The 12444-nt window shown below is 44.1% G+C and overlaps 1 protein-coding gene across 1 annotated transcript in view; it reads right to left on the reverse strand.

Annotated features, from left to right (window-relative positions):
- Positions 1–7310: 7310 nt before the first annotated feature.
- The window catches only part of LOC137429396 (general transcription factor II-I repeat domain-containing protein 2-like), a 56447-nt gene continuing 51313 nt past the window's right edge, over positions 7311–12444 (reverse strand). Inside the window, exon 5 of the mRNA XM_078779929.1 lies at positions 7311–10044. Within this exon, the coding sequence (XP_078636055.1) occupies positions 8221–10044 (1824 nt within the window). The 3' untranslated portion in view covers positions 7311–8220. The remainder of the gene's footprint in view (positions 10045–12444) is intronic.

Raw genomic sequence — 12444 nt, forward strand, 5'->3', positions numbered from 1 at the left:
TCCCCAAACCCCGGCCACGGTGTACCTCCGAGCCCCGAGAGGAGTCACGGCAGAAAGATGCGTTATTCTGTATGTCAAAGATCAATGGTGAAACCACACCAATTGTTACCAACAAACAAGTATTGTATGAAGATCACACAAGAATAACAGTACAAAAACCAATAGTAATCAATTGTACAACAAATATATCATTCCGATGATGGTACCATCAGTTTCGTACAAGGTAACTCACTGTGCTCCAAGTGAGCGAAAAAAAGAACATTCCCAATGTCTCTATTCCGGCATCAAGCCAAAGTCGATCCGCTCCAGTGATCGTCAGAACAATGTCGTATCGAGACCAGAATCCCGCTCGGTTGACAGTCACACTGCCAAAGATGGGCAAAGGTACCCTCCAGAAGCGACGGGGAAATCACACCTTCAGGTATGGACGTTCATCGGCTCCCAATCGGTGAACCGCAGATTTCCCACTCAAAAGCCACGTTACACACACACACACACACACACACACACACCAAGTTAACATCTGGATGTGGTGAAAATGGTTGAAGCGAGGTGAAAAACCTGGAGCGATGCGAAAATCGGGCGCGAGTCAAAATGGCCAACGGCCCATTCTCGAGACGTAATGGCACTGCAACGATTCTCTTCGGAATCAACCGCAAAACCTGTCACGCAGGCTTATCTGTCACAATGATAACAACTCTGTCGCAGGAATCCCTTTCCCAGGAAACCCCAAAGTTCGCTAGTGACCTCCATTCGCCAGCATTTGCTCCATACCTACAAACAGCTCGGCTTCTGTCCCGACCTCACTCGCTCTGCCTCCTTTTCCTCTTCTTCCTCGTCCGGTTCCAGTTTCTTTTTAAACATTAACTTTTTTACCTTTTGAAAATAGTAATCTCTATTTCACTAAAACGACAACAATAATAGTACATGCAACCAAAAATGTTTACAGTGGATGAGAACCACAACAACGGAAGTGACAAATCCGTAACAGAAGTAAGGGAAGAGGAGGAAGTATGGGGCAACAATAGGAAGCAAGGGAAGAGGAGGAAGTAGGGGGCAACAATAGGAAGCAAGGGAAGAGGAGGAAGTAGGGGGAAACAATAGAAGAGGAGGAAGTAGGGGCAACAATAGGAAGCAAGGGAAGAGGAGGAAGTAGGGGGCAACAATAGGAAGCAAGGGAAGAGGAGGAGGTAGGGGGCAACAACAGGAAGCAAGGGAAGGGGAGGAAGTAGGGGGAAACAATAGAAGAGGAGGAAGTAGGGGGCAACAATAGGAAGCAATGGAAGAGGAGGAAGTAGGGGGCAACAATAGGAAGCAAGGGAAGAGGACATAGGGGGCAACAATAGGAAACAAGGGAAGAGGAGGAAGTAGGGGGCAACAATAGGAAGCAAGGGAAGAGGAGGAAGTAGGGGCAACAATAGGAAGCAAGGGAAGTGGAGGAAGTAGGGGTCAACAATAGGTAGCAAGGGAAGAGGAGGAAGTAAGGGGCAACATTAGGAAGGAAGGGAAGAGGAGGAAGTACGGGGCAACAATAGGAAGCAAGGGAAGAGGAGGAAGTAGGGGGCAACAATAGGAAGCAAGGAAAGAGGATGAAGTAGGGGGCAACAATAGGAAGCAAGGGAAGAGGAGGAAGTAGGGGGCAACAATAGGAAGCAAGGGAAGAGGAGGAAGTAGGGGGCAACAAAAGGAAGCAAGGGAAGAGGAGGAAGTAGGGGGCAACAATAGGAAGCAAGGGAAGAGGAGGAAGTAGGGGGGCAACAATAGGAAGCAAGGGAAGAGGAAGAAGTAGGGGGCAACAATAGGAAGCAAGGGAAGAGGAGGAAGTAGGGGGCAACAATACGAAGCAAGGGAAGAGGATGACGTCGGGGGCAACAATAGGAAGCAAGGGAAGAGGAGGAAGTCGGGGGCAACAATTGGAAGCAAGGGAATAGGAGAAAGTAGGGGGCAACAATAGGAAGCAAGGGCAGAGGAATAAGACTCACCATGGGGAATAAGATATATTGATGGTGATGTCATCTGTGCCTTAATTTTTACGTCATAATTCGACAAGTACAATGTTTGATCTGATCAGTATGAATAAAACAAAAATTCCTCTGCAAGTGTTTTTTTTTTTGTTGTATACAGGATCGAGGCTCGTGAAAGAGCTAACATTTATCACACAAAAAAATCAGAGACACAAAGTATATAAATAAGGGGAGCGGTAGACAAGATGGGGAGAGAAGGGGAAGCACACAAACACAACATTTGAGAGCAGGTACATGGGAGATCTGTGGGAGGGAGAGGGCTTGGGGGGAGGAGGCATGGGAAGTGGGGGGGGGGGGGGGGAGGCGTGGGAAGTGGGAGGGGGGGGGAAGGAGGGGTGGGAGAAGTATGAAACACAAGGATACTGCAAGGACTTCCAGGAAGGAAGTTGGTATTTCATAAAAGTGAATCTGGGGTGAAATTAGCAGGGGTAGAAAAGATCAATGTTTTGGATGGGGGAAGATAAGAGATGGTGGTGAACAGCTGTTTTGAAGACTTGGAGGGAGGAGTGGGATTGAAGAGAGTGAGGGAGTTTGTTCCAGAGGCGGGAGAAAAGAGGAATGAAGGAGTGAAGGTCAGCAGAGAGTCTTGATTTTGGCAGTTTAACCATAAAAGGGTTGCTGGCAGATCTTGTGCAACCTGTCGGAATATTTGGGGGACAGAGCCCAGAGAGAGCTGGGGGAGCTAGGCCGGAGAGGAGTCGATAGAAGACAGAAAGACCACCAACCTGCCTGCGGTGAGTAAGTGAAAGGCCCTCGGAGTTAGCTTCATCGCGGGAGATTCCATTGATTCTGAAAGCTTTGGTTTCAAAAGCGTGAAGACGAGCTAGGTGTGAGGCAGGAGCACCGGCCCAGAGGGGAGAACAGCATTCCATTGAGCTGCAGATGAAAGCCTTTTATTTTGTGAGGAGCTCAGGTGTGCCAAGGAAGCTAACTCGGAGACTGGCTTTGGAGGCCAGATTGGAAATGTGGTTTTCCCAGAAAAGATCATGGCAGATAGTGAGACCCAAAATCTTGAGTGACAGAACTTCTTGGAGAGGACTGTTCAGAAAGTAGATGGGAGGATTGTCCAGTCGGTCTTTTCGGAGAGACATAGTAAGAGTGTGAGATTTGTCTGGATTGAAAGACATGTTCCACTTGTTTGACCAGTCTGTGATTTTGTCCAGGTCTGCAGAGAGTGAGGAGGCTGCAGACTGCCGATCTGAGGGATGAGGTATGGAGCGGCAGAGAGTGGAGTCATCAGCAAAGAGATAGAGAGGATTTTCAAGAGAGTCAGAGAGATCATTGATGAAGACCAGAAAAAGCACAGGGCCCAGAACACTGCCTTGGGGAACTCCAGCCTGAACAGGAAGGGGAGATGAGAGAAACCCATTCAGGGCCACACGTTGACTATGACTAGAGAGGAAGTCTGCAAGCCATGCGTGGAGATTTCCATGGATACCATAGGAGAGTTTGGTGAGCAGAGCTGGGTGCCAGACCGTATCGAAGGCACGTGATATGTCAAGGGAGACAGCTCTAATTTCCTGTTTGGCATTGAGGACCTCCATCCATTGTTGAGACAGCAAAAGCAGCATGTCCTGAGTGGAGTGACCTGGTCTGAATCCAAATTCATGATCAGAGATCAAGCCATTGGAGAAGAGTAAAGATTTCATATCTGAAGCAATGATGGATTCCATGACTTTGATGATAATTGGGAGAAGGCTGTTTGGTCTGTAGTTGCAAGGATCTGTTTTTGCCCCTTTTTGTGTAAAGTGGTGATGTTGGCTGATTTCCAAGTTGATGGCAGATGACCTTGAGCAAAAGAGAGGGTGAAGAGAACAGAGAGAGGGAGTGAAAGAGCGGCACAGGATTTTAGGACCCGTGGGCTGATGCAGTTGCAGAATCAGAGTCGAGGATTGACATGTTTTTTATTCTGGGTTTGACGGTATGTGGACGAAATCATTTTCCTTTGCAATAAAATTGATTCATTCGATGCAAAAGTTGTGTTTATTTTATGTGCTTACAGTCACGTGAAAAAGTAGGTACACCCCATGTAAAGTTTTGACTTTTTCAAGATATTTCAACATACAGCTATTTGATCTTCATTTCAACAATATTGATAAAGGTGATATAATATAACAAATATCATGGAACATTTACATTTTGTAGTCCATTGTATAATTTAAATAAACATAAATGCAAATTTCACATGTGGAAAAAGTAAGTACACCCTTGGCTTTAATAGGTGGTATTGCCCCCTTTGGCAGAAACAACCTCATGTAGGCGTTTCTTATAACTGTCGACCAGTCTCTGACATTGACTGGGAGAAATTTTTGCCCACTCCTCCATGCAGAATTCTTTCAGCTGTGCAACGTTTGAGGGGTTTCTTGCATGCACAGCTCGTTTCAAATCTCCCCACAACATCTCGATGGGATTTAGATCCGGGCTTTGACTTGGCCATTCCAGAACCCTCCATTTCTTTCTTTTCAGCCATTGCTTGGTGGATTTACTGGTATGTTTAGGGTCATTGTCATGTTGCAGGGTCCACCTTCGGTTGAGCTTCAACTTGAGGAACAGGTGGCCTCACATTATCCTCAAGTACCCTCTGGTACAATGAAGAATTCATAGTGGATTCTATGATGGTGAGCTGCCCAGGCCCTGATGCAGCAAAGCTGCCCCAAACCATAATATTTCCATTTCCACCACCATGCTTTACAGTTGGTATCAGGTTCTTGTGGTCAAATGCTGTCTTTGGTTTTCACCAAACATATCTTCTGGTACTGTGGCCAAATAGCTCTACCTTTGACTCATCTGTCCAGAGTACATTGTTCCAGAAGTGCTGGTCTTTACCTAGGTGTTCATTGGCAAACTTTAGTCTTGCCCTGATGTTCTTTCTGGACAGCAAAGGTTTCCTCCTGGCGCACCTCCCATGTAGATCAAATTTGTGCAGCCTCTTTCTAATGGTAGACTCGTGCACTTTGACATCAACAGTGGCAAGATCTACCTGTAGGTCCCATGATGACATTCTGGGGTTCTTCGAGACTTCTTTCAGCATCTTGCGGTTTGCTCTCGGGCTGAACTTGCTGGGGCGGCCTGGCTTGAACAAGTTGGTAGTTGTTTGGAATCTTCTCAACTTGTAGATGATCTTCCGGACAGTCGAATGATTGATTTCAAATTATTTGGAGATCTTTTTAAATCCCTTCCCAGACTCGTAGGCATCTATAACCTTCTTTCTGAAGGCCTCAGAGAGCTCTTTTGATCTCGGCATGGTGACGCCGCACACTTCAACAACAAAGAGCAAACCAAACTAAATGTGTGAGGTTTAAATAAGACAGGTTCCTCCAAGATCCTCTCTAACGATGTTCTAATCATTTGCGCCTGAGCTGGTGCACCTGTTTCTAATTTTAGGTATTTGAAGTAGTGATAAATGTAGGGGTGTACTTACTTTTTCCACATGTGAAATTTGCATTTATGTTTATTTAAATTATACAATGGACTACAAAATGTAAATGTTTCGTGATATTTTTTATATTATATCACCTTTATCTATCAATATTGTTGAAATGAAGATCAAATAGCTGTATGTTGAAATATGTTGAAAAAGTTAAAACTTTACATTGGGTGTACTTACTTTTTCACATGACTGTATGTGCATTTTCTGGGGAGGGGTCCATAGCTTTCACCAGATTCTCAAAAGGGTCCATGCACTGGAGGTCCAAAGGTTAAGAACCACTGCACTGGAGGTTCTTTTCATGGGAAAGTGCACTCTAACCCAGCATACTTAATACACTGAAAGTGGCACAATTAGAAGTCATGGTGACATGCCACTGCCACATGGTTCTCATAGATCAAAAGCTATTAAGCCTTTACCTACATATTATACTGATTTATCACCAGCAAGTTTTCCTTGTGACAATCCCTGCCCAAAGCCTGACGGGCAGTGCATGATACCTGAAGCTGCAGTAATTCACTCCACTGAGAGGTAAAACAACTGGCTTGACAAAGTAAATGCTGTAATAAAGAAAGATCAACTACCTGATGAAGACAATATTTCATGGTCTGCATACTTTTCTAGTCTACAGGAGGAAGTTTGCCTGTAATTACTGGTCTACTGCCTTTGTATTGGGACAGTGCTTGCAATAGTTAAACATCATATGGATGTTCTAAAAAAAAAAACAAAGCAACACAGCATGTAAACCAAGAGCAAATTCCTGTTGTACAATTGTATGCTATACCATTGCATTTGTAATTGTATACTATACCATTGTATGCTATTGCCAAAAAGTACAATGGACCTGGCCAGAAGAATATGGAGAAGATTGGTACGTGGTTATGATGGGTGGCCTTCACATAGAAATGGCCATGCTGAATGGTATGGGTGACTTTCTTAATGGAAGTGGATGGACAAGTATAATGGCAACTGCAAATGTTACAACTAAAGGCAGAGCAGATAGCTTACAAAAGTGTTCACATACATCAAGAACACAATAGGCTCACCAAGTCACTGCAGCTGCACTGTCTGCTCTACCAAGAAAAGCATGAATACCAAAAAGGAGCTATGAAATCAGAGGATACACTTTCTTTTGATGACTGGATCAAGGAAATTGAGGACCAACATATTCAGTTCTGTTACTGGAACAAGATTCGAGAACTTGAAGTACTTTTTCTGCAGTTCTTGATATCACAGAGTGAAGCAAATTTAAATCTCTATGCAGAAACACTGGGCAAAATAATTCCATGGATCATCATCACTATGTCAGATGGCTTACCATTCATGTTAAAGACCTCCTGGAACTTCAGCACCTATGCCCCACTGCCTACACTGAATTTATCAATGGAAATTTTGTGACACAGAAAATATCTCAAGTTCTCAACAATAGCATTTGACCATGTACACGAGCAGCTGAATGCTATGGTGAAAGGTGATGGTAGCATTATAGGAATTGCAGAAAATGAAGGCTTTATGTCGATGGATGATTGCAGGTCCTGAGCTAGCAAGGATTCTGGATATTACCAGATTATTATTCTGGTACCAACCATTCATCCAAAATAAAGGACACCGATCATCATCATGAACAAATTCCTAGCATTCTGAAATAATTAGTTGAAGATGTGAAACATGTGGTCAGTACTCTTGAGGAAATGGGTAATCCATTTTCTGAAGACTAATTATTTATTTGCATTGGATAGCAAAGTCATCATGGCAGGACGTGGTACAGGCTGTTAAAAAGTAGAGGATCTTGGAAAGAAACAGTACCACACATTTGTCCAAGAATGTCTTGCTGATGCATCCACCAGCAATGACGCAACTTCCAAAAACAGCATTCCTTTATTCAAATCAGGCACAAAAAAGTATCATCAAAAGCACATACAAAGGCTGTCAGTTTGACAAGTGAAAAACTTATTTTCCAGGATGTAAATTAATTGCCAATCTAGAGATGGAGATATGTACTCGTTCTTCACACATGAAAACCATGCATGGCCGCCATCTCTGTGTGAAAATAATGTGATGCATGATGCTAACAAGACTGACTTATTAACTTGTCTAGAACGTTTAGCACCTAGACCAGCTGAAGTTCCTCAAATAGATGTAGGCATCAGTGATGGAGCAGCAATGAGGAAGACATTTAGAAACTATTAACAAGATGTATTTATTCCATACCTTCTAAGGAAGTTGCAGACAGTTACATGCGATATGGGACACATACATCTGATAGCCTCAAGTCACGGTACCAGACAATCCCATGGAATTGGTGTGCCAGTCCGTGTTTCTGAAAATACATCCATTTCTCACAAATGGAGGAGTTTTCTTTGTATTGATTCCATCAAGAAAGCGCTATTCTTGTTTCTTGGATCAGTAATGCAATCTGTCACTGTTCCTGAAGGCAAGATTCTTCTTACTACACTGGAAGAGTCTGTTCTGTCAGTTCCATTGGATGTGTCCCAGCTCCAGCCCTGGACCCATGAAGAACCTGACTCACAAATGATGCTTCATGCTCAGTTTGCTTATCAACAAGGCTATAACAAAATCATGATTGATGTCACAGATACAGATGTTCTTGTATCACCTAAGGCAGGGGCGGGCAACCTTTTCAGAGTGAGGGCCAGATGAGACTTTTGGAAGGAGATCGCGGGCCGGAGTGAAAAACGAAATCTCAGAATTACTATATTTTGTTTACATGAATAGATTGTACAAAAATTGCATTGAACACTCTACAAATCAATGAGACTGCTGGTGCTGTTTGCCATGAAGAAGTATTTCCATGTCTGGCTCGATGGTTGAGGTAGACAACAGAAGAATGTCATTGAGGTGGCGGTCCGAGAGTTGGGAGCGAAGGTGAAACTTCGTGTACTTCATTTTCGAGAAGAGCTGTTCACAGCAGTAGGTGCTGCCGAACATGGCCACAATGCGTTGGACATGGGCAATGTATTTTTGAAAATTGTTAGAAGGGAGAACGGTGTCGCGGAAGAAGGACAATGGAGAAGAGGTGCGGAACTTCGCCTTCATTTCATCGTTGCACTGCAGCTCCACCAACTCCATCTGTAAGGAGGCAGGGGCGTCTTCCACGGGGAAGTCAAAGGGAGCAGTGAAAAGCTTGAAGTCCGCAGCCAGCACCCTGACTCCTGCAAAACGGGAAGCAAATTCCTCACGTAGAGAGTTGACGACACTAACGCAAGTGCCCAGGTCCACATCGTCAGGGGCACATGCAGCAAGGCGAGGAAAATGCACAAACTGACCAGAAGCCAATTGAGCCTCCCACAAGCGCAGTTTAACCTCGAAGGCAGTGATGTGCGCGTACATGTCTGTCACGAGAATGTCTTTGCCTTGCAGCTTTATGTTGAGGGTGTTCAGGTGCGCCGTGATGTCCGTGAGCAGGGCCAGGCGAGCTAGCCACCGCGGATCAGAGAATTGATCAGCGTGGGGAAGGTTCTTCTGACGTAGAAAGGTGGCAATCTCCTGCTGTAGGTCGCACACCCGAGACAGCATGGCCCCACGACTCAGCCAGCGTACCTCACAGAAGTAGAGCAGGTCGTTGTAGTGCACGTTCACCTCGTCCATCAGTGCCTGGAACTGACGATGGTTAAGGCTGCGGGAGAGGATGGAGTTGACGACCTTCACCACGACAGACATGACACCAACGAGGTTGGCAGACTTAGCGCACAGGGACTCTTGGTGGATGATGCAGTGCATCTTGTTAATGGGCTGAGTGTATCCGGCGGCTGCACAGTGACGCACTAGCAGCGAAGCGGCGCCCTTCTTCTCACCAACCATCGCCGGGGCACCGTCGGTCGTCACACACACAAGACGGGAGAGGTCCAGGGAGTGCTGATCAACACACAGAAGCACGGCGTCGCAGATGTCTTTCCCAGTGGTGGTGTCGCGCAGCGGGACAAGCTGGAGGAATTCCTCACACACTTGAAAGTCAGCGGTGACGCCACGGATGAAAACGGACAGCTGGGCCGTGTCCTTTGTGTCGGTGCTCTCATCCAGAGCGAGGGAAAAGGCGACGAAATTTGAGCTGCGTGTTTTGAGTGAGTCGTGCACGTTTTCCGACATATCCTCGATGCGGCGATGAACGGTGCGGGACGAAAGGCTCACGTTCTCAAAGGCGGAACGCTGCTCTGGACAGACGGAGTCCACTACAGCGAGGAGGCATTCCTTGATGAAGTCCCCATCCGCGAATGGCTTCATTCGGCGAGCAAGGATGCGGGAGACTTCATAACTGGCGCGCGTCACCTTTTCGGCCTCAGTATTCTGCTTGCGGAAGAGTGAAGTTTGTTTCTCCAAGTTGCCTGATAGTCTAACCATGGCGTCCTTCCTTTCGGTGGCAGACACCGACGCGAAGTTTGACGAGCGGTGCTCTGTCTCCCAGTGGCGGCGCACGTTGTACTCTTTTAGGACAGCCAAAGTCTTCAAGCATATGAGGCACTGGGCCTGTCCAAAGCGCTCGATGAAGAAGTACTTCTCCCACTCAGGGTTGAAGATCCGACGCTCGAGGTCCACTTTCCTCTTCTTAACACGCTGGGTCGCAGACATGATGAGCTGAAAAGGAAGAAAATTAGGTATATCAGCAATGAATAAATGATGTAACAGCAAGCAATCTGGGGCACAAAAAATCTCGGAAGACGAATTGTACAGATGAATGTATTTATTTTGCGCGCACGTGGCCAACGCTGAATATGACACAGTTTCACCGTAAAACTGAAATACAGGAAATGAATCAGTCTGCATACTTTTTTTTTTAAAGAGTTCGTTTTCCTTTTAAACAAAAGTTCGTCAATTTCGTTTTCCTTTTAAACAAAAGTTCGTCAATTTCTTTTTTCTTTTACAAACAGAAAGTTCGTTATATATTTTTTTTCTTTACAAATAGAAAGTTCGTTATATTTTTATTTTTACAAATAAAAAGGGAGAATAAAATTATTTAAACGCAGCAAATGAAAGATAATAACATGTTCTAACAAACAAAACAAAGCAAATTGAAAGAAAGTGAAAATTGAAATAGGTTTAGAGAACTCTGCGTCGCTTACCTCTTTGTTGCAAGTTATTTGTCCCAGACACCAACGTTTGTCGCTGGTGTCTGGGACAACAGCAAGCATTAGGTCCTAAAGCAACAGCAAGCATACGTCATGCTTGTGAACTCTGGCTTGCCTTTGTACATCGTACCTATTTCAGATATATTGCAGCTCGCACCGTATCTGATTCTTTGGGAAATATCTGCTCCTGGAGCTTCTATTTCTGCATGCTGTATCTGGATGGGATACCATCTCTGATTTCTTTGGGATTAGCAAAAAGACTGTTTGGGACGTATGGAGATCCAACCAACAAATGTGGCAGTTGTTAAAGTGTCTGTCCCACACTCCACATGAAGTTTCAGAAGATGACCTGAGGGAAGTAGAGAGGTTTGTTCTACTGTTATACAGCCGTACAACTGCTCTGCACGCAGTGAACGAGGCACGTAAGTATTTCTTTGCTTGTGGGCACTGACAAATACACAACATTCCACCAATGAAGGATGCCCCAAGACAACATGTAAAAAGGGCAGCATTCCAAGCTGGCCATATCTGGGGTGAGACACTGACTGCAGATCCCACAGTACCATCACCGGGAGAATGGGGCTGGATTAGAGATGAAGAAAGTGGTTGGACACTTTGCTAGGATCCTCTAAGGGATGCTGTAAACTCATCAAATACAACTGCAAAAAGAGTTGTTCGGGCAGATGGAAATTCTTCATAACAAATTTGAAGTGTACTGAATTGTGCTTTTGTTCTGTACAATGTGAGTAATGGAATAACAATGGACAATTCCCAACAGGAATAACAATAACAATGTTCATTTAAATGAGAGTTCCATTTATAACAAAACCTATCTATTCCCAAAGTTAAAAAACAATGCATCATGAACAATTTGTCGATCTGTTTTCTCAGAATAGCATAGGCGACAATGTTAAATTTAGATCAGTTCATGTGTGATCTCCTGCCAGTTCTGGTATGTAGTTCCTCAAACAGTAATGTGTCTATATATGAGAATAAGGAAATCTGTATGATTTTAAGTATTGTATATATAAATTGTCTACATAGCCATCTTCTACAATTTTACTTGACAGACTCCCTGATATATGTCACAGGAACTGCATCTACATAAATACATCTAAAATTAAGCATGCACATTTGACAAGATCCGGTATTTGAACAGTATGTACTTGCATTTTTGAGGGACACAACTGGCAGCTATTTGTACAGTATGATATTTTCAAAGTCCTGCTTGTAATATTATATGCAAAATGTATGTACACCTGATTTTTGGACCACAGTGGTAGTGATTTTTTATTTTGTTACGTGTCGGCGTCAGGAAGGGCATCCGGCCATAAAAACATTGCCTCAAACAGGGAACCATGATTGTCATGGGGCCCGCAAGGCTAACCCCCGCTCTAGCGGGGAAAATGGCCTTAAAACGATCATTCATTCATTCATTCAACAAAAATATGCATTGCTCACAGTTGACCAACATGCCAATTTTGGGTTAGCTCCTTTGTTGGATCATCCATTTATGACCATTTTTGTTACCTGAAATCCATTTTATTTTTTATGAACCTCAAATCCATTTTATCTTACCATTTTTGGTACCTGATGATAGGGATATTTTTTAGATAGTATGTAATAGATGAATCAAGAAATTCAATGTCCATAAACTTTTGTCAGAAGAAGAATCACAAATTCTAATTCCCGAGGAGGACAACACTTTCTGTCTACAAGTAAATACACAACAAGAAAACAATAACCTTTATCAACCAAGAAGAGCATACTACAATTCACAAAAGCACATTGCAAGATTCACAGAAAGTCCCAAGTGAAAATCCTGGTACGTATAGAGATGTACATCAAAGGAAACATCATAAGGACACAGTAGCATGCACAGTATACAGTCAACATACAGTGTAAACAT

This window comes from Myxine glutinosa, chromosome 6 (genome assembly GCF_964187855.1).
Source record: "Myxine glutinosa chromosome 6, kmMyxGlut1.1, whole genome shotgun sequence".
NCBI lineage: Eukaryota > Metazoa > Chordata > Myxini > Myxiniformes > Myxinidae > Myxine > Myxine glutinosa.